Source organism: Gopherus flavomarginatus, chromosome 9, assembly GCF_025201925.1.
Source record: "Gopherus flavomarginatus isolate rGopFla2 chromosome 9, rGopFla2.mat.asm, whole genome shotgun sequence".
Classification (NCBI taxonomy): domain Eukaryota; kingdom Metazoa; phylum Chordata; order Testudines; family Testudinidae; genus Gopherus; species Gopherus flavomarginatus.
The window spans coordinates 25717324-25739815 of NC_066625.1; the positions used below are offsets into that span (position 1 = coordinate 25717324).

General features: G+C 42.6%; 1 protein-coding gene across 1 annotated transcript in view; it reads left to right on the forward strand.

The window, feature by feature from the left end:
* USP7 (ubiquitin specific peptidase 7) overlaps positions 1-22492 on the forward strand; it is a 117521-nt gene that overhangs the window by 61280 nt on the left and 33749 nt on the right. The window contains exons 7-13 of the mRNA XM_050966406.1: positions 10345-10475; positions 13747-13801; positions 14822-14902; positions 14985-15075; positions 19117-19199; positions 20471-20580; positions 21674-21830. Coding sequence (XP_050822363.1) covers positions 10345-10475; positions 13747-13801; positions 14822-14902; positions 14985-15075; positions 19117-19199; positions 20471-20580; positions 21674-21830 — 708 coding nt within the window. The remainder of the gene's footprint in view (positions 1-10344; positions 10476-13746; positions 13802-14821; positions 14903-14984; positions 15076-19116; positions 19200-20470; positions 20581-21673; positions 21831-22492) is intronic.

Consider the following 22492-nt stretch of genomic DNA (forward strand, 5'->3'; position numbering starts at 1 on the left):
CTGTCTAAATATTGTGTGTTTTTATATCTATATTTTTTCCCAAAAGCACGTTTTGATAAACTCGTTCTGGTGATTTATCTTACATTTGTCTGCACTGCATTTAACAAAATTGGGCTTTATATAGATATTTTATTTTGGTTAAACAGTGTGACTGGTGTCAGTCCATATCTCACCAGTTTTCTGTATGTGCTTTGTGAAAAGGAGGTTTTCGTAGACATTAAAAAGTTGTCATGAATCACTGTTAATATTATGAGCCTGAAATATGTAAGACTCAAGATCATGAATCTGTTTCTTTTACTACCTTTGCACAAGGTAGATTGACTTATAACAAGGTGATATAAATCATATGGACTGAACCTGCAAGGTGCTGAGCTCTCTCTGCTCCCAACATTAAATTGAAAAATAACTTCTGCCGTTGAAAATAGAATTCTGGCTTATGTATACCTGAATTGGAATTTGGCCAGGACAGCAGGGTTAATGCTTCTAGAAAATACAGCTTTTTGGTTGAGGGTAGAGAACCCCTGCCCAGAACTTTCTCTTTCTGGGATTACTTTGTGAGGTACTTGGGTACCAATGAAAAGTGCAGTATAAATACGTAGATACTTTTACAGAAAATTTTAGGTGCTATGACCTGGGCGCATAAATTATACCATTGCTAATTACTATCAAGTTTGGAGCACAGCCATTCCCAAAGTACACGTTTCCTTCTCAGAGTTTTATAAAGAAGATTGAATTACTGAATTAGTGGAAGTAACTGGATGCAAAATTTGTTGAACTACTATTCTTGATTTTTGAATCAGTAGCTGGTTTGGAAAGAAAGAGGAAAGCAGAATAACTAGTCATCTTGTTTGAAGTAGCTAAGCCAGTAATAAGAACAGGAGTACTTGTGTCACCTTAGAGACTAAAAAATTTATTTGAGCATAAGCTTTCAGCCCACTTCATCGAATGTATAGAATGGAACATATAAGAAGAGTGAGTGTGTGTGCGTGTGTGTGTGTATATATATCCATACATCTTGTCAACTGTCTGTAACTGTGTGTGTACACACACACACACACACACACACACACACAATGCCATACCAGCTCTAAGAAGCTTATTAATTAAGATGACCTGTTATCAGCAGGAAAAAACTTCTGTAGTGATAATCGAGATGCTTAGTTACAGACAGTTGACAAGAGGTGTATGGATAGTTATCATAAGGAAATAAATTCAAGTAGTGTAATGACTCAGCCATTCCTAGTCTCTATTCAAGCCAGAGTTAATGGTATCTAATTTGCAAATCAATTCAAGCTCAGCAGTTTCTGGTTGGAGTCTGTTTTTGAAGTCTTTCTGTTGCAAATTTGCCACCTTCAGGTCTGTTACTGAGTGGCCAAAGAGATTGAAGTCTTCTACTGGTTTTTGAGTGTTGTTATTCCTGATGTCAGATTTGTGTCCGTTTATTCTTTTGCGTAGAGACTGTCTGGTTTGGCCAATGTACTGGCTAATGTGATATATGCTATCATGTGCCAGCAATACCCCTCTGCCATGTAATGTTTCTAGTGCTGGGATGGAGACTCTGCAGAGTACTTATTTGTGTTTCCCACACAAAGGTGCCGAATAGTCCCTCTTTACCATCAGGATGCTGATTTACAAATAGGTTCCCTATGATACGAAGTTTAATTGGTGAGTTGTCCTCTTCCATACACTCAGATCATGTAAATCAGAACTGGAGGAGGGGACATAATAGTGTGGAATCATGCTGTATATTTATATTGTTGCCTGCTTGACTGTAATTTTTATCTGCAATATCATTTATTGTATCCCATATGATAGGACTTTCACTTTCTTGTGGAGACTATTCCACAGTCTAATAGATTCACTGTCTAGAAGTTTTCCAGAATTCAGAAATATTATCCTGTATTATTTTTATCCCATTACTTTAGTTATTCTACTGCTACTCTCCTCATTGTAGCATGTTAAATTCCTAGTCTTGCTAAATATTTACATTTTATGTATATTTGAAGTCTGTTATTGGGCTTCTCTCCTTTGCTGTTACCTCCTCAGATCTTCTAATCTTCTTAATTGGTCCCTCAACTCTTTAACAATTTTTGTTGCTCTTTTCTAGACTCCCTTATTTTGTCTGTATCAGTCTAATCTATTTAATTTGTTTAATGTGGCTTCCCTCACCACTGTATCTGAGCGATTCACAAATATGAATGAATTTGCCTTGCCATCGCTCTAATTATAGATGGAAATATTATGAGCCCCATTTTACATATGCAGAGCTGAGGCACAGGATAGATTAAGTGACTTGCCCAAGGTCACTCAGGAAGTCTGTGGCAGAACCAGGAATTGAACCAGATTTTCTCAATCCTGGTTCAGTGCCTTAATCACAAGACGCTTCAACTTTTTATTGTGCTGCCCAGAAGTGAATGCAGTCTATCATGTACCTGCTGCTTGAAGTGATGTTTCTTCGTTTTTCTGCCCAAAATTGCTTTTTTTTTTTTTTTTGTGGCCCTATCCTATTACAAGCTCTTGTCTAATTTTCTCTTTACTATTGCCCCTATTCTCTCTTAACATTAATGTTTCCTAAATTTGTCTCCCCCGTTAAATATCTGTATTTGGGAGTTGTTCTTCGAGTGATTGCTCAGGTGTATTCCACAGTAGGTGTGCTTGCTCGCCACGTGCACCCGTGCCGGAAGTTTTTCCCTGAGCAGTACCCATATGGAGGGGAGCACTACTGCGACCCCTGGAGTGGTTCCTCTGTATTGCGCTGTAAGGGAAGCTGCGCACTCCCCCCACCCTCAGTTCCTTCTTGCCGCCAGTGAAGGTAGTCGGAACTTCATGCTCCAGCCTTGCTGCAGCTTCTCTAGTTAGTCTTAGTAATACAGTTCTTCCAATAGTTAAATAGTTTTCTCCAGTTAGTTGTCTGGGCTCGGGGCATGTCCCGTGCCCCAGGCTTCAAGTTGTGTGACTTCTGGCGCAGTTCTATGCCAAGAAGCGACCCGCACATTCAGTGTATCTGTTTCTTGGGCGAGACCCACGTAAGTGAGCACTATAGGATCTGCAGATCATTCAGGCCCTGAACTAAGAAGGAGAGGGACAGACCACTGTCCCCCTCAGAACCCAGGCCTTCGACTCATGCTGAGGGAGCAGCCCGGTCCCGTCCACGCGTGCCTCCCCTACAGTGAGGATGCCGTCAACTCCGGAGGCTGCACAGGCCACGCGTGACATCTTAACTCTCCCAGTACATGGGGCGCCACCTGAGATGGGCCCCCAGTCTCAAGGGACGCCGCCACTGGGAGCACAACAGCCCTCCCTGATGCGGCACGGTCTGTGCTCTGAGGACCGCTCACCGCCTCACTCGACGCAGTCTTCCCACAGCTCGCGCCAGTCCTCTACCCAGCTCAGACTGACTGGCTCACTGCCCGCGAAGGAGCCTCAGGGCTCCTCCACGCCCTGCAACCGGGGACACAGGCATCAGCATAAGCGATGCCGACACTCCTCCTCGTGCCGCAGCTACCGGAGCCGATCTCAACGCCACCAACGTAGACAATCCGATTCAAGTTCCTGCTCTACCAGACATTGCACGCAGGACTCCTCTTGAGATTCTCCAGCACCAAAGCATCGTAGCTCTGGCCACCGGCACAAGTACAGAAGCAGCTCCTCGGACGGGTACTGATCCTTGTTGTCAACATCCTGGTCAGGCAGACAGCACCATTGCAGACATCATCACTCTCGCCACTCCTATGGTACCATATGATCAATGGTGACCTCAGCATCGGCACTCAGCCGCTCGTCTTCAAGTCATGCGATTCAGCGAGAACAAACTGCGCCACCCGGCCCCCAAGTCGGTCAGTGGCACAGCACACCGTGACAGGGGCAGTGGTATCAATGGGCACCGTGGCGGCAGATGCCCGCCCAGGCTATCTCTCGCTCAGTGGCCAGAACATCCCAGGTTCCTTTGGCCTCCCCTCCTCAGCAGAGGGAAAAGTCAATGGGTCTCGAGCTGACGACACCGCACCCAGACTCTGACCTGGGCATCGATCCACCAGTACCCCCCGACGCCCTAGGCACGGTGCCAGTCTCCTCACCAGCACTGGAGGAGGCCATAACGGCACCGCCACCCATCCCACAGGAGGACTTCAAGGCTCACCAGGAGCTCCTTAAGCGGCTGGTGTCCAATCTCCAGCTCTGAGCTGAGGAGATGGAGGAGCAGTCTGACTCTCTTTTTAATATGCTCTCGTCCTCGGCACCAGGCAGGGTGGCCCTGCCTCTCCACCAGGAGGTAGCCAATATCTCGACTGCTCTGTGGCAAATCCCAGCTTCCTTGGCTCCCCATATCCAAAAAAGTGGAGAGCAAATACTTTGTGCTAGCTAAGGACCACAAGTACCTGTATTCCCACCCGGCACCTAACTCTCTGGTGGTAGAATCAGTGAACCACCGGGAACGTCACGGTCAACCCACCCCCAAGGACAAGGATGCCAGGAGACTGGATATGTTTGGCAGGAAGATTTATGCCTTGGCAAGTTTCCAGCTCAGGTTGGCCAACCATCAAGCCCTACTGAGCCAGTATGACTTCAGTCTATAGGGGTCCCTACCAAAGTTTGAACCTCTCCTCCCGGAGTGGGACAAAAAGGAGTTCAGGGCTCCGGTAGAGGAAGGAGTGGCAGCAGCTAAAGCAGCCCTCCAGGCGGCATCTGACGCGGCCAACACGGCAGCCCGCTCAATGGCTTCCTCTTTATCCGGGCGCAGGGCGTCGTAGCTTCTCTGCAGAGTCCCAGTCCTAGATGCAGGACCTTCCCTTTGACAGGAAAGGTTGTTCGCGGACCAAACTGATGGGATGACAGACTTCTGCACCACCCTGCAAACCTTGGACCTGTACGTCCCTCCAGCGAAGGACAAGCCCAGGCTGCAGGCTTCGGCTCTCCCTGCTACAATCCCCCGCCCAAGAGACCGAGGGAACAGAGGCATAGGTCCCAACGTCAGTCCTGCTCGGCCCTGCGGCCAGGCCCCTCGAAGGGCAAAAGGCAGGGAAAGAGACAGTTGTGACTCTTTGCGGGGGGCCACCGGGCTTGTTGCCAGGGAAGCCCCCCAGTTAATAAAGTTTGTGTTCTGCAGCCGTTTATCTGCCTTCCACGTGGAGTGGTCCCATATAACGTCAGACCAGTGGGTCTTCAACACTATCTCCAAGAGTTACATTTTGCAGTTCACCTCACACCTCTCCCCCCACCCCAGGTGAGCCTCGGGGACCCAGAGCACGCCCGCCTCCTAGACCAGGAGGTGGCACACTTCCTCTGCCTGGGGGCTGTAAAAAGTGTACTGGTAGAATTCCAGGGCGAGGGTTTCTACTCCTGGTATTTCCTGATCCCGAAGGCAAAAGGAGAGCTTAGACCCATCCTAGATCTACAGGATCTCAACTATTTTATGGTTCACTACAGGTTGCGGATGGTATCCCTGGCCTCTGTCGTTCCCTCCCTGGACCCAGGGGGATTGATTCGCAGCCCTGGACCTCCAAGACACACATTTCCATATCCATAAGTTCGAGGGACACAGGCGCTTCCTCTGATTCCTGGTAGGGGGGGACCATTACCAGTTCACGGTCCTTCCGTTTGGCCTTTCCATGGCTCCCAGGGTTTTCACCAAATGCATGGCAGTGGTAGCAGCCTACCTCTGGAGGAGAGGAGTGCAGAGATTCCAGAAGACTGGAAGGGGGCAAATATAGTGCCCATCTATAAAAAGGGAAATAAAAACAACCCAGGAAACTACAGACCAGTTAGTTTAACTTGTGTGCCAGGGAAGATAATGGAGCAGGTAATCAAAGAAATCATCTGCAAACACTTGGAAGGTGGTAAGGTGATAGGGAATAGCCAGCATGGATTTGTAAAGAACAAATCGTGTCAAACTAATCTGATAGCGTTCTTTGATAGGATAACGAGCCTTGTGGATAAGGGAGAAGCGGTGGATGTGATATACCTAGACTTTAGTAAGGCATTTGATACAGTCTCGCATGATATTCTTATAGATAAGCTAGGAAAGTACAATTTAGATGGGGCTACTATAAGGTGGGTGCATAACTTGCTGGATAACCGTACTCAGAGAGTAGTTGTTAATGGCTCCCAATCCTGCTGGAAAGGTATAACAAGTGGGGTTCTGCAGGGGTCTGTTTTGGGACCGGTTCTGTTCAATATCTTCATCAACGATTTAGATGTTGGCATAGAAAGTACGCTTATTAAGTTTGCGGACGATACCAAACTGGGAGGGATTGCAACTGCTTTAGAGGACAGGGTCAAAATTCAAAATGATCTGGACAAATTGGAGAAATGGTCTGAGGTAAACAGGATGAAGTTCAATAAAGATAAATGCAAAGTGCTCCACTTAGGAAGGAACAATCAGTTTCACACATACAGAATGGAAAGAGACTGTCTAGGAAGGAGTATGGCAGAAAGAGATCTAGGGGTCATAGTGGACCACAAGCTTAATATGAGTCAACAGTGTGATACTGTTGCAAAAAAAGCAAACGTGATTCTGGGATGCATTAACAGGTGTGTTGTAAACAAGACACGAGAAGTCATTCTTCCGCTTTACTCTGCGCTGGTTAGGCCTCAACTGGAGTATTGTGTCCAGTTCTGGGCACCGCATTTCAAGAAAGATGTGGAGAAATTGGAGAGGGTCCAGAGAAGAGCAACAAGAATGATTAAAGGTCTTTAGAACATGACCTATGAAGGAAGGCTGAAGGAATTGGGTTTGTTTAGTTTGGAAAAGAGAAGACTGAGAGGGGACATGAAAGCAGTTTTCAGGTATCTAAAAGGGTGTCATCAGGAGGAGGGAGAAAACTTGTTCACCTTAGCCTCCAATGATAGAACAAGAAGCAATGGGCTTAAACTGCAGCAGGGGAGATTTAGATTGGACATTAGGAAAAAGTTCCTAACTGTCAGGGTAGTTAAACACTGGAATAGGTTGCCTAGGGAAGTTGTGGAATCTCCATTTCTGGAGATATTTAAGAGTAGGTTAGATAAATGTCTATTAGGGATGGTCTAGACAGTATTTGGTCCTGCCATGAGGGCAGGGGACTGGACTTGATGACCTCTCGAGGTCCCTTCCAGTCCTAGAGTCTATGAGTTTCTATGAGATCTTCCCATACCTGGATGATTGGCTTCTCAAAGGGGCCTCCCGGTCCCAAGTGCAGGCCCAGGTGGGACTTCTCCTGTCCATGTGCACAGATCTCGGCCTAGTGGTAAACGTGACCAAGTCTACGTTAGTTCCAGTTCAGGACGTAGAATTCATAGGGGCGCTACTGGACTCATTAGAGACCACAGCCTCTCTTGACCAAGACTGGTTCGAGGCCTTCAAAGGTCTCATTGCCTCAGTCACGTCCTTTGCCGTTATGACGGTGAGGGTGTGCCTTCAGGTCCTTGGGCACATGGCGTCGTGCACATACTTGGTTTGCCACTCCAGGCTCAGAATGAGGCCCCTCCAGCTCTGGCTGGCCTCCCAATATTCCCAGGCCTGGGATGGGTTGGACAAGGTTGTCACGATACCATCCCAGATAGTTGCTGCCCTTCAATGGTTGTCCCTCCCGTGCAACGTGCTGCAATCTCCCCCTCAGTAGACCTGGTGTCGGATACCTCAGACCTGGGCTGGGGGGCTCATATAGGGAGCATTCAAACACAAGGGAGATGGCCGGCCTCAGAATTATCCCTACACATAAACGTCAGGGAGCTCAGGGCAATACGGTTGGCGTGCGTAGCTTTCAGTGGGCACCTTCGCGGTAAGGTGGTCAGAGTCCTCATGGACAATACGGCTGCGATGTATTACATCAACAGACAGGGAGGAACGCGCTCCTCGGCCATAAGCCTGGAAGCCCTGAGCCTGTGGGAGTTCTGTATAGGCTACGATATCTCCCTGCAAGCCTTCCCCCATCCCAGTGTCTGCAACGTGCGAGCTGATCACCTCAGCAGAGTTTTTGCCACCCGTACGAGTGGTCACTCCACTGGGCAGTCGTCCTACAGCTCTTCGGAGAGTGAGGAGTTCCCCGAGTTGACCTTTTTGCGGCTGATCAGAACTGGTGCTGCCCCCAGTTCTGCTCCAGGGGAGGGGCAGGATAGGGGGCGATCTTGGACACTTTCCTCCTTCAGTGCTCAGGCCAACTTTTCTGTGCCTTTCCACCTTTCCCTCTAATAGGCAAAGTCCTGTAAAAAGTAAAAGCAGACAGGACGCAGGTCATCCTCATATCCCCAGATTGGCCTGTCAGCACTGGTATGGGACCCTCCTGCAACTCCTAGTGGCTCCCCTGCGGAGGCTGCCACTTTGCCCAGATCCCCCCTCCCAGGAAGGGGGATGCCTCCTCCACCCCAACCTGGACGTGCTTCACCTTACAGCGTGGTTGCTCCATGGTTAGATAAGGAGGAGGGGAGGTGTTCAGAGAACGTCAGATGAGTTCTGTTGGAAAGCAGAAAGCTGTCCACAAGACGGACATACCTAGCCAAGTGATACAGGTTCTCTAGGCGGGTGGGGGGGGACTGCCCCATTGTCCGCATCGCTCCCACTCATTCTCGATTACCTTGTCCCTTAGGACCCAAGGGCTAGCGCCCGCCTCCATCAGGGTGCATTTGGCGATCATATTGGTCTTCCACCCCCCGGTACAGGGCCACTCGGATTTTCCCCACCATATGACCTTCCGCCTTTTAAAGGGTCTGGATCGTTCATTTCCATATGCCAGGCCCCCTGTCCCCAATGGGATCCAAACCTAGTGTTATCCTGCCTCACGGGTCCTCCCTTTGAACCCTTGGCCACGTGTTCCTGGTCCCACCTGTCATGGAAGGTAGCATTCCTTGTTGCTATCACATCAGCTCGTCATGTGTCAGAGCTTAGGGCCTTGTCCTCGGAACCCCCGTATACGGTCTTCCACAAGGATAGATGTGCGTAGGGCACTGGCTTTTTACCTGGGCCAAACCAGGCTGTTCGTTGCGTTGGCTGAAGGTAAGAGGGGGCAACCAATTTCAACCCAGCGCCTTTCTCGCTTGATCACCTCATGCATATGCACATGTTATGACCTGGCAGGGTTCCCCCGCCACCTATTGTTAAGGCACATTCTGCGAGAGCTCAGGCCTTGTCAGCTGCCTCTGTACCTCACATCCCTATCTAGGACATATGTAGAGCTGCCACGTGGTCCTCTATCCGCACCTTTTCTTTGCATTATACAATCGTCTCCCAAACACGGGATGATGCTGGGTTTGGTAGGGCGGTACTCCATCCCGGAAACCCATAAACTGCTACTCACCTCCATCACATATAGCTTGGATTCACCTACTGTCGAATACACATGAGCAATCACTTGAAGAAGAAAGGACAGTTACCTGTTCCATAATTGGCATTCTTCGAGACGTGTTGCTCAGGTGTATTCCACATCCAGCCCTCCTTCCCCTCTGTCGGAGTTGTCTGGCAAGAAGGAATCGAGGGTGAGGGGAGTGCGCAGCTCCCCTTATCGTGTGACATAGAGGCGCCACTCCAGGGGTCGCAGCAATGCTTCCCACCGTACGGTACTGCTACGGGAAAAACTTCCAGCACCTGTGTACATGACGAGCATGCACACCTACTGTGGAATACACCTGAGCAACACATCTCAAAGAATGCCAGTTATGGAACAGGTAACTGTCCTTTATTTTTCTCTGAGTACTTTACATTTTTCTAAACTGAATCGCATTGCGTGCTCATATTTCCTAATCCCTTTTGGTTCCTTTTTATAATTTCTCTGTTGTTCTTGACCCTTTCAAGTTTAGAGTAATCAGTGAAATTAGTTAGCGTGCTGTTCACTCCCTCTTCCAAATGATTAATGAAGATGTTAAATAAGAATGGATCTAGCACTGATCCCTAAAGCCTTTTGATGTGCCTCACTGAACACACACTTTTGTTATTGTCCTTGCTACCTTCACATAGTTTTCTATCATATAAAACCAAATTGGAAAAAAAAATCATTTTCAAATAGGTTGTAGTGTTGTACAATATATGTCAAATCGTACTGTGATGAATTCATGAACATACAGTGTATGGTGCATTGTTTGAAGGAATTATTGAACTCTTCAGCACATTTACTTCTTAAAAAAATTATAAATGATTAGAAGAGTTTATAGTGAGCATAATCAATTGATTTTCTTTTATCTACCATGGTTTGGAGAACCACAAATAAGGTAAGTAATAGTTTTCACCGTAAACCACAGTAGGATATTTGTGCCAGATTATTCTGCTGTGTTAATTGATTAGGTCTATGAAACAAATCTGAGCAGGAACAAGTGATGAATTGAACAATATGAGCACTACATACATTTTCTTAAATACTAATTGAACTAAATATTTTGTAGGCTGTGTACATGATGCCCACAGAAGGAGATGACTCATCCAAAAGTGTTCCTTTAGCATTGCAGAGAGTATTCTATGAACTTCAGCACAGTGACAAACCAGTAGGAACTAAAAAGCTAACAAAATCCTTTGGGTAAGTGTCAGAACTTAAAAATATTTTGTAGGATATAGCAAAGTTCTTAAAACTTTTCCACATTTCTGCTAAAAAGTATTTTGCTTTGTGTAAAGGTAAATTAAGGATCGCTTAGAAAGGTATAGAAAATAGTCTGATAGCGGCCCATGGTGGTTATTTCCTAATATGACTTTTATTAATATTTCTTAGTTTACCAATAAAAACACTTCACATACTGACAACACTAAGGGCAGCTGAACTGAAAATCAAATGTTTTCTTGTACATAACCATCAGCCATCTACAGCAATAAAGATCTGGTTTTATAATTTATCTAGTGGATGTTGCATTTGGCTAAACAGAAAACAGAGTGGAATTGTGTACTTAAAATTATAAATGATGTCTTGGGCCGTGGAGAGGTACCCTTTTTATCAAATTTATATAATATAATCAAAAGAAATAATAATTTGCCTTTCTATAACCTTTAGTAGCCCTGCATTGATGACCATTGTAGAACTTACTTGTGACCAAAATAAGATTTTTAACATATACAGAACACAAGTGGAGTACCAACGTCCCATTTCCGTCATGTCTCACTATATCCTGTTTAGTGATTTTAAAACATGAAATATGTGCCTGTGGCACCGAGTAGATGTGCCACATCATACAAATTACCTTATTTGTATTCACTCCTTTCTAGTTCCTTCTCTCTGATTTTGTCCCCCCCAGTATCCATTTTCTATTATCGTTTCAGTCTAGTACCATGTTGTAATATGGTCTGATAAATTTATAAATTTAAATCTGAGATTATCCTAAATCCACTTTGGTAGTGAATTAAAATAATTCACAATTAGGCACATTTATTCCGGAATAAGAGCATCCACAAATGGAGTTGATCAGAAGTAGATAATCTTCTTTAAATTCATACCCTGTCTTATTCCAGATTAGAGATTTGTCTACACATGAAAGTTAAAGGTCAAGATCCAACAGAAACCTTTTAGTCTGCTGCTTTGTGCTTGTGCATTTACGTCACAATTATGGCTTCTTTCAGTATGTTGGGACCAGATTTATAGTTATAGTATAAAGAAATTGAAATACATTTTCCTTATGTTGCATTGTATTAGCCATTGTATTAGTTTCTTGCTTTATTGCTTTCTAGATTGCCCATTCAAATAGAAGCAACTGTGGCTTTTAAAATAGGTTCAGATGTTCAAGTATGATCTTTTTCAGGTAGCTGCATCACTTATGGCAGACCACAGCACATTTTCACCACTTAAAACATTATTTAAGGAAATAGTGGTCCCTGACCACACGGTTTCTCATAACATAGATCAAAATGCTGGGGGATAGGGACATGGGCCCGGGGCTGTTCTCGAGCGTCCTTACCCTCTGCCCAGGGCAGGTAAAGGGTCCAGAGCTTCCCATAGCAGCCCCAGGCTCCTTGGGTGGCTCTTACCACAGCCCAGCTCCAGCTTCTGGCCGGGGTAGGGAGCAGAGTGGCAGGGCCCCAGGGGGAAGATCAGGAGCAGGGGATAGGACCATGTTACTGATACCCCTCCCCCCCCACTTCTACCCAGGTTCCTGCGGGAGGCCCCCAAATTGGCCTGGGCCCTGTAGACCCGTGCATTAATCTGCCACTGCTACTGAGGTGCAGGGGTTAAGTATGCAAAATTACCATGTGGAAGGTCACTGCTTCTGATAACAGACTTGGGCTCTCAAATATTGTGATGTTGTCTGCAACATAAGCACTTAGATATGGGTCATTTTGTTTCTGACACTAGCTATTAGCTTTGGTTTGCTTCTTTCTTATAAGGTCGATAAAGTTTAGTATGGTGTTATAACATTCCTCTTTAAGGCAATGCAATAGAAGGAATTTTTGCTTGTTACGCCAGCTGTGACTTTGTAGTAGATTTCCACCGAGTTCAAAGGGAGTTCTGAATGGAGAGCACGTGCTACCTAGCCCTCCACTTCTGAAGTCTAGAAGCTCTGCTCCAGTGTGGGCACTTGGGGCAGAGGGGACTCTGAAATATTTGGGGACAGACAAAGCATGGCTTAGAGCCACTCACTTTTCTCTATTGACCTTCTTGGGGGCTCCCTAGGAATGAGTCAGCATAGCTGACCCCACTCCCCCTTTTTGCAGCAGCTTCTGAGCCTCACTTCCCCTCTTGTCCATAAGGTGCTATTCCCTCTCCCCTAGCAAGCTGGACAGTGCCCATCTCTCGCCCCCCACTTTAAGGTGTGGTGTGGTAATTCTGCAGAATCTAGATTTGACTTTCCACTGTAGCAAGTGCTGTCTTTTGACCTGAGAAGCCAGTACTGCCCATTAGTTCTTAATTTGAAACATCTATTTGTGTTGCATTATTCATTTTAATGTTACACAATAATCAGATATTTATAGAGATGTAATTAATCCTTCTCCATTTCATTTGTCTTTAATATGACTAGTGGCTAAAGCCCAGAACAGAGAGGCAAGAAATCTGTTTTTAGGTCTTAAGTATGCCACATTTCCCATATGGCCTTTGGCAAGTCACTTAACCTCTTTGTGTCTCAGTTAACTTCATCTTTAAATTAATCTTTGAAATGTTCATTGAGATTTTCATGTAGAGGTATATAGAAGTATACACTGGCATATTAATCTGAAATTATTAAAACCACTCTGAAGTTGTTCCATGTTTCCTCTTCTTTAAAGTAAAACTAATAAAGAAGTTGTGATATTTTAAGGTGGATTTTCAAAAGTGCACAGTTCTGACTCAACTCTGCTTCCATCTGTTTTGTTTGATGTCAATGGGAACAGAGTTAGACCAATACAGAGTACTTTAAAAATCCCAGTCTTAATGTCTGTCCTCTGATATATGTCTAGATGTGCAGTCTGACAAAGGATCTCTAAAAGCGACTTCTTTTCAGAGAAAAAATAAACTATCAATACATTTTTTGCAAATATCCTCTTATGTCCAGATTCTCACCTATCTTAAAACAAGAGAAAGTAGAATAAGATGTAGATATTAAGTGCCAAGACCACTGGTAATTTTAAGACAGGAACAGCTGATGTTTACCTTTGTAGAAGGCACTTGAGTAGAACACCTGATGGAATATTTTTGTAACAAAACGGCAGCATTTTTTGGATCTATCTGGTTTTAAAAGTAGAATTATACAGGATGCCAGTTTCAGATCTTCCTTTATCTGACTGTTTATTTAAACTCGTATTCTAAAATTGAATTATCAGAATGTTTTTTAAATGCTGGATTTCTGCACTTTTATAATATAGTGATGTTATTACTTATTTGTCTTATAAAGGTGGGAAACTTTAGACAGTTTCATGCAACATGATGTTCAGGAATTATGTCGTGTGGTAAGTTTCCAGCATCTCTTACTGATATCTGCATATATATATTTTTAGCTAAATTCCTATTAATACTGAAATTGATTCCTTAGATTAGAGTAAACCAAGGCTTAAAGAGTTCCATTTTACATGGCATCTTCCTTTCTAAATATAGCATGAGCGTTATGTGGCCCTTTATATTTATAGACCAGGGTTATAGGGACACACAATTTGTAAGGGAAAGCAAAGTTTAGAAACAAAATATAGAAGACTTTTCAAATGTGCTGACTCTCCTTGTAAGGTCACATTGGAGAAATGCCATTTAAAGGTGGCTTGGAAAGGAAGATAATTACTGGATTTGTGCCCTTGTTTCTTTGCTGAATAAAGATGATGGGAGAGAATTGGGTGCTTTTTTGAATAGTTTCTATCTCCCCTTCTTTTAAATTAGAAATTCAGTTTCTTTCTGGGTTGAAAGACACTGACTGCAGAAATAGTTAAATGGTGACAACACAAGAGCCAAGCAAATAAGTTTACTTATGAGGGGAAAGATATTTGTAGTCTATTGAAAACTGATTTATGTTTACATTTGGGAAAAGCTGTACAACTAACATTGTGAATAGAAATCTATTAAAAGATTCAGCATCTTTGCTCCTTCAGTTAAATGAAAAGTGTTCACAGTGGTCCTCTAACAAAACCAGGGAAGTCCAGACGTTACATTCCTGATATTTCTAAAAGGCACAAGCCCAATTTTAAAAAAAATATTTTGAAGGTACTCTGCTTGTGGATTTTATCCTGCTGTTCTAGTGCATCACAGACTTTTGCAAAGTTCTTCAAATCTAAGGGGAAATGACATGAGGATAGCCGTGAAAGGATTTGGGGGGAAAGGAGGACTTAAAGGATTAACAGAAAGGAGAAGTGACTAATGAGTAGCACAAGAAAAAGTGAAGTCCCCGTAGTTTCACCATTAAATTAAAATTACATACTTTAAGTAAACGAATTCAGAAAAAGATAGTTCAGGCTGTATAACAGTGCAAATCTAATTTCTTTCAGTTGCTTGATAATGTGGAAAATAAAATGAAAGGCACGTGTGTAGAGGGCACTATCCCTAAATTATTCAGAGGAAAGATGGTGGTATGTATTTAGTCAGTTAACAAATTTTTAAAATTAATTCTGTTTGCACATATTGAAATCCTATCTTTTTTTTTGTTTGCAGTCTTACATTCAATGCAAACACGTAGACTATCGGTCTGAACGAATAGAGGATTATTATGACATCCAGCTAAGTATAAAGGGAAAGAAAAATAGTAAGTAATACGTATTCTATATGCACAAATTAAATTTGGGGGGCTGATTTTCAGTGATGCTTAGCACCCACCTAACTCATTGACTTCGAATAGATTTTCAAGGGCTCATCACTTTGGAAAATAAGGCCTTTGATTTCATAAGTAGGTGTCTCAGCATGAAGATACTTCACAGATTTTTCTATTTAGAGCAGTGGTTCTCAAACTTTTGTACTGGTGACCCCTGTCACACAGCAAGCTTCTGAATGTCCCCCCCCCCATATGTAATGACCTTGAGACCCCCTGTGGGGTTATGACCCCCAGTTTGAGAACCCATGATTTAGAGAGATTCTGCTTGCATTGGCCAAATTTTCTTTTTTCCTTTCCCCTCATTTCTTGTTAGGATCATCCTGTATTTTAAGAGTTCATCTATTTTTCCTACTAACTCATCTTCTGAGTCATAATATTTTGTAATACCCTGAATTAGTTGCTTCTGCAATAGTAATAATGTCACATGGATTATGATTTAAGTGTAGTACTCCTGAGGCATTCTGCTCCAAAAAATAAAAAATTCTATACACAATATTTTAAAATCCTGCTAGTTTTATTTGTCAGTAAATAAATGCAGAGGCTCCAGCGTGGCAGGGGGAGCACAGGCCACAGAAATCTGCAAGATACATGATTTCTGCACACATGTGCAGAATTCCCCCAGGAGTAGTATAGGCATGATCAACTAGAGCAGATGAATTTTTGAGTAACTCAGACCATTTTTACATACAAATGGAGATGTTAATAAAAACCAAGAGAACAGCTAACTGAGTCAAGCAGTGTAGCAGTTGCTAATTGTTAATTACATGAGCAAGTCATTGGAATGAAGACAAGAAATATAGAGCCGCCTAAGACTTCAGTAAACCAAGCAAAGGGGTTCCAGACATGTATTCCACTCGTGCACGCGCACCCCAAAGCCAGAGAATGTTGCTTAACAGTACCCATTGGGGAAGTGCTTGAGCCCGTTAGACCTCATAAGCACTCCCATGGCTTATGTAAGGGTGACACTGCCCTGACCCCTGTTAGTCCCTTCTCACAGTCTTTCCTGGCAGAGGGCCTCATAGTGGCTAAGACATTGCTACAGTCAGCACTCGATGTGGCAGATACCTCATCTAAGATTATGGCCTCAGCTGTGAAGGGTTCCTTGGGTGCAGAACTCTGGCATTGCTCCAGACATGCAACAGATCATAGATGTTTGTTTGGATGGTCTTTGTTTTCTGAAAAGACAGATGAGGCATTACATTCTTTTAAGGATGCCAGGACCATGTTATAGTTCTTAAGGGTTTATACCCCAGCAATTAAAAGTTGCCAGTCTGGAGATCAGCAACAACAGCAGCAGTTCCATTGGTACTCCCGACAGTGTTTCAGACAACCACCTTATTCTGCAGAGCAACTGGACTTCTCTGAGAAGACGCAAGTCTCACAAGAGGATGCCCTCTGGTTCCAACTTTAACCAGCCAGCTTGTCATGCGGCTGGCAAGCAGTCACATACTTATCAATGATATCACCGTAATATAGTATGTGAACAAACAGGAGTCTGCCTTCAATTAACTTTGTCAAGGAGCAATAAAGTTTTGGCACTTTTGCATCTAGGATGACATGTCCACAGCCACATGCTTATCAGGTTCTTAAAACCAGTTGTCTGATCATCTCAGCTGAACTTTCTCTGAAAACCACAAGTGGTCTCTGAAGAGCAATGTGGCGAGGTCCACCTTCAGGGAATGGGATACCCCATCGGTCAATCCGTGCAACAGTGGATAACAAAATAGTGCCATCAGTTTTGTTCTTGAGCAGGACTCAGCCCAGGGTCTTTAACCGGTGCCTTCCAATTGAATTGGGGCATGGCCCTGATGTATGCTTTCCCCCCCCATTCCTCTAATCTCTCAGGTTGTCCTCAAACTGAAGTTGGACCATGCTAAACTGATTCTTATTCCACTGATTTGGCCAAAACAGTAATGGTTCTCCAACCCTTCTGAGTCTGTCGGTTCAGCCTCACAGATCTCTTCCTCTCCTTCCTGAATTATTGACTGGACACCACAGCCAGATTGCATATTTGGTGCTGAGAGATCTATACTTCACGGCATGGATGGTACGTGTAAGATGAGGAGGAAGGGCAATATTCAGAAGCAGTTTGGAGTGTCTTACTTAATAGTAGAAAACCAACTACTAGGACTACATATTTGGCCAGGTGGAAGTAGTTTTTGGTAAGAGAATTCAACCAGTTTTAGCTTGTGTTCAGGACATTTTGGATTACTTGTTGCATTTGAATCCTTGGGTCTGGCTCTTAGCTTGTTAAGGGTTCATTTTGTGGTGATCTTGGCATTCCATCTTCCAATTCCAGGGAAGTCAGTTTTCTCAGACTCCATGGTAGTGAAATTTCTGAAAGGTATAGTCCATTTTTTCCACCTATGAAGGAAATGGTCCTATTGTTGGACTTATGTAATGTACTGGCTATGCTTGTGTGTCCTCTATTTAGACCACTAGCAATTTATCGGTTGACTCTCCTTTCCCAAAAACAGCCTTTCTTGTTACTATAAAATCTATAAGAAGAGTCAGCAAAATGCAGGCCTTAATGGTAGGGCCGCCATATACGCAGTTCCTCAAAGATAAAGTTTCCTTGAGATCACATCCAAAAGTTTTGTCCAAAGTGGTTTGCAGTTTGACTTTAACTAGGTTATTTTCTTAATTGTATTATTTCCGAAGCTGCACTCAAATGCAGATGAACAGTGTCATCATATTTTAAGTGTCAGGTGTTGTCTTGCATTCTATCTGGAAAGGACCAAAATGTTTTGTTCATTGTCTCGACTTTCTGTATTTTATGAGGATGAGATCAAAGGTCAGCCAATCTTTGTGCAGGCTGTTTCAAGTGGATAACTTCCTACATTTCCACAGCTTATGGAGTAGCTCAGACCACACTCCCATAGAAATTAGGATTCATTCAATGAGAGCCCAAGTGAGCAACATTGACTGCATTTCTCAGTGATGTTTCAGTATTTGACATTTGTAGAGCTACTACGCAGTCTTCCGTACGTATTTTTACCAAACAGCATGCTGTTACCTTGGTATCTAGATCAAATGCAAACTTTTGAGAAGTCAGTTCTACAGTATGGGGTCACTTGCAGGAGGATTCTCTGCACCTTGAGGTCTTTAAACCATAATTTGCGGACTTCAGTAACTCAGACATAGGTTAGGGGTTTGCTCCAGGAGTGAGTGGGTGAGATTCTGTGACCTGCGTTGTGCAGGAGGTCAGACTAGATGATCATAATGGTCCCTTCTGACATTAAAGTCTATGAGTCTGAGTCTTTCTTTAAATAAACTCCCAAGCCCCAACTCCTACCGGTACCGCTTGTGAGTTACCTTAGCAGAATACATGTCGGCAACCACTCAAAGAAGAAAAGACTGTTACTTATCTGTGCTGTAACTGTTGAGATGTGCGTGTAGGCATGTATTCCATGCCCTACCCTCCATCCCCTGTGCTTTTGAGTCTCTAGTGCTAGATTCTGGGACAAAGGAACTGAAGGGGTGGGTTGAAGTGGTGCTGCCGTTATATAGCCATAGGATGGGCAACAAGCGCCAGAGGATGTGAGCACCAACCCAATGGGTACTGCTGAGCAGAATTCTCTGGCTTCAGTGCACTAGGTATGTGCACACCTGAGTGGAATACACATCTGCACCCCATCTCAAAGAACAACGGTTACAGCACAGGTACGTAACTGTGTGTCACTCACAAAGTGGATGTAGAAAGCTGGTAGACCATTTAATGACCTGATTTTTAAATCTGTCATTTTAAAATGCATTTTAAAATCTATATTTGTCCCCTCTAATTCCAAATAAGTCTCAATCTGTTGTTTGAAAATCTTAAGCAGTATAACATATTTTTTCACTCTACAAAGACAGAAATCTTCAATTAGACTTGAGTAAGTTTTTTGCAAATTATTTTGTTCTTTTTAATGTTTTGCATTGAGTCTGCACATTGTTTTAGTAAACTTCTGTTTTTTCCTTCTGCTCCTTACTTAGTATTTGAGTCCTTCATTGATTATGTTGCAGTAGAACAGCTGGATGGTGATAACAAATACGATGCAGGAGAACATGGCTTGCAGGTATAAAATTCAAGAGGAAGTACTGAGTTTTTTCTTTCCAGATCCTTGGTAAAGGATTTCCAACGAGAGCTAGCTATTGAACTATCTTGATCAAAAGTGTTATGAAATTCATGCAAACTTGCATTAACTGGTTGTGGTGGCTTTCTTCTAAGCAAGCTTGTGTGTATTTTGTTAATTCTTGTTAAGTTACTTTGAAATGAAGACTTCACCGGTGCAATTTGCTTTTCCCTATGATTTTGTTATAAATTATCATTTTTTTACCAAAGAAGAAATTATAACTTGCATTTAAATTTAGATTCTATTTTTCAACTGATATTTGATTTCAAGGTGACAATCCATTCAGCTACTTCAATAGAGTTAGTCTGCAATTGCGTGTGTATCTATGTCACCCACAAACAGGAAGAGGCATCAACTGAAGTTGCAGAATATTTTTTTGCCATTCATCTCTTTACATCAGTCCATCTCTCTCTGACTTTTCAGTTTCACTTTGCCTACCACAGTGTGAAAAGCAGAAGTCCTTGTCTAAAACTGGTTTGGTTAAGCTGACTTTTTTACAAGAAGCATAACTCTTGTCAATAATAGTTTAAAAATAAATTGGAAAAACAAAAGAGATGTAAATGCTCTTCTTGTGGTAAAGTGGTGCAGCCTAGCAATGTCTAGCTTGTTCACTGCCTTCTTGTTATGTTTGGTAGTCTGAAAACAGTGTCTTTGGCGATCCACTGTATGATGTGCATCTTGACTCTTCTATCTTCCTTGTTTCGTAAGGCCTCTCTGAAGTCACAGGTTTTACCCGAGTTCTCCCAAGACTGCAATAGCAAGAAGTAAAAAAGAAAAGCTAGCTATAATGGGAGGACCTTTCACTTAGCAGTCTTCCAGCACTAGCTCAATCAACCTTCTTGAACTTAGAAGTTTCACTGGTGCTATATTGCATCTATATACATTTTTTTATTCATAAAAAACTTGCTTGTTCATTTATTGTTAGTAGCTCATTGCGATGTTGTTATGCATTTGCCTTATTTATTGCTCTTCTTTTAAATAATTAACTATTTTGTTCTAAGTACTACTGCAGTAGCAGTTGGGAAACTCAAGAGGGTACCAAAGTACCAAAAAGTTATAAAATATCCTATATCTGTCTATTGTGTGGTGTAGATGTAAGCCCATGTAGTACAAACTAATCTGAGAAATGCAGTTTATGGACAAAAATGGTTTTCTTTGAGTAGTTTAAGAAGACAAATTTAGAGTCTGAACTTGCATTTTTTTCTAACATACAGGAGGCAGAGAAAGGTGTGAAGTTCCTAACATTGCCACCAGTGTTACATCTTCAACTCATGAGATTTATGTATGACCCTCAAACTGACCAAAATATCAAGATAAATGATAGGTAATTCTTTTGCCATAATAAAGTTTGGACTTGTTGAAATATGATATGGAAACTATTTTGCCCAAAGTGTTTGGGTTTTCAGTTGACACCAGCAGGGGGAGGTACATGAAGACATATGCTGAAGAAAGCTCCCAAGAAAAAGTTCTGATTATTTGCATTGTTGACTTATGAATTTTTAGTGTTCTGATTGACAAATGCAGCTGTTTATTAAATATCCATTGTTGACCATTTACTGGGATATTAGATAATTAACAAGTTGTTTAGTTTTTTTTTTTAATGATGCAATTTTATATAGAACCTTGTTTACATCATATGGGTATCAAAAAAGTAAGAGAAGTTGCAATAGTGTAGTAAGCCACTGTTTTTATTACGTACCAAATTCCTACTGCAATAATAAACAGAATTATTGGGTCTCCCCTACTCATGTCACTTTTTCTTTTGCCTCCACCACACATGCTCTATTTTGGGATATTCATAACACAAGTAGATGTGCAGTTTGAAAAAACCTGTAGTTACTTTTATGTGGATTTTTTACAAGGCAAGTACACCTCTATGAAATGAGTTCTGGACACGTCAGTTCTGTTTACAAATTAATTTACTATTTTCCAGCAAAAAAGGAAATTGAGGAAATCGATATGTTACAGTAATTGGAGAATGTTGTGTAGTGTGGTCTGATGCAAAATAACAATAGCGTTCCAGTCAAAAGGCACCTCATTTAGCAGTTGCAGCCTTGCAGCACCTGCAAGGAATGGGTTTTTGAGCTAGATTCTGTTCTCATTTACAGTGTAGTAAATCCAGAGTAACTTCTTGACTTCAGATGAGTTATTCTGAATTTACACTGCTTTGTAACTGAGAGCAGAATTTGGTCCCTTGTGTAGACAAAGATTATTTGTATCCCATATTAACAATGTAAAATATGCTGCTTTACCCAGTCATTGCAGTTAATCTCAGATAAAAATGATGATGTAATTCGACATGTTCAGTTATGTACTGTAACTTCCTTTAGTGAAGTTTATAAGTGTAAATACATTTAAGCATAAAAGTATTATTCTCTTAATTATAAGTAAAAATACCTAACTTTTTTTAAAATTAGGTTTGAATTTCCTGAGCAGTTGCCACTTGATGAATTTTTACAAAAAACAGACCCTAAAGATGCTGCAAATTACATCCTTCATGCAGTACTAGTACATAGTGGAGATAACCATGGCGGACATTATGTTGTTTACTTAAATCCTAAAGGGGATGGCAAAGTAAGTATTGAAAAAGCAACCAAACTATTTTGTTTGTTTTGTGGAGGGTCTGATTCTGTCTTTTGAGGCAGTTGAAGCTTCTGTCATGGAGCAACTCAGAAACCTGCAATTAAGTTTCCTATTGCTGATTAGAGTTGCCCTAGGAACCTTTTGGTTTCCAGGAGTGGGGACTACTAGAATACTTGTCTTTGAGACGAAGTTAATTTTCTCCAATACAATGCTTGTTCTCGACGGAGTTTATTAAACTGTTCCTCTCTCACTCAGCTTCTAGTCCCGCAGACTTAGGGAAGCTTAATTTGGACAAAAAACCTTCATCCTTTTTTTGTAGTGAAGGTACTGACAGTTTGAGGCATTAGGGGTCTCTCGCCCACTTAAGGAGGAGTAGGCTCATGCTTGCCTGCTGTTGGTTGGCTTGTGGCCAAATAATTTAGCTAGGGGAATCCTTCCAGTCACGCACATACATACTAGGGCTCCAAAAGAAATTAGTACGTGCAGAAGGAGGCTGACCAGCATGTCTTACGTCTTTACTGTCTGTATTACATATATTTAAATCCAGGGAAATGTTTCTGACATCTCTGATTCAACACTCTTTCCCTCTGACATTCTCCTAATATGAGATAGGCCATTCTGATGACTAGCTATAACTGGAAGTTTATAGGTCA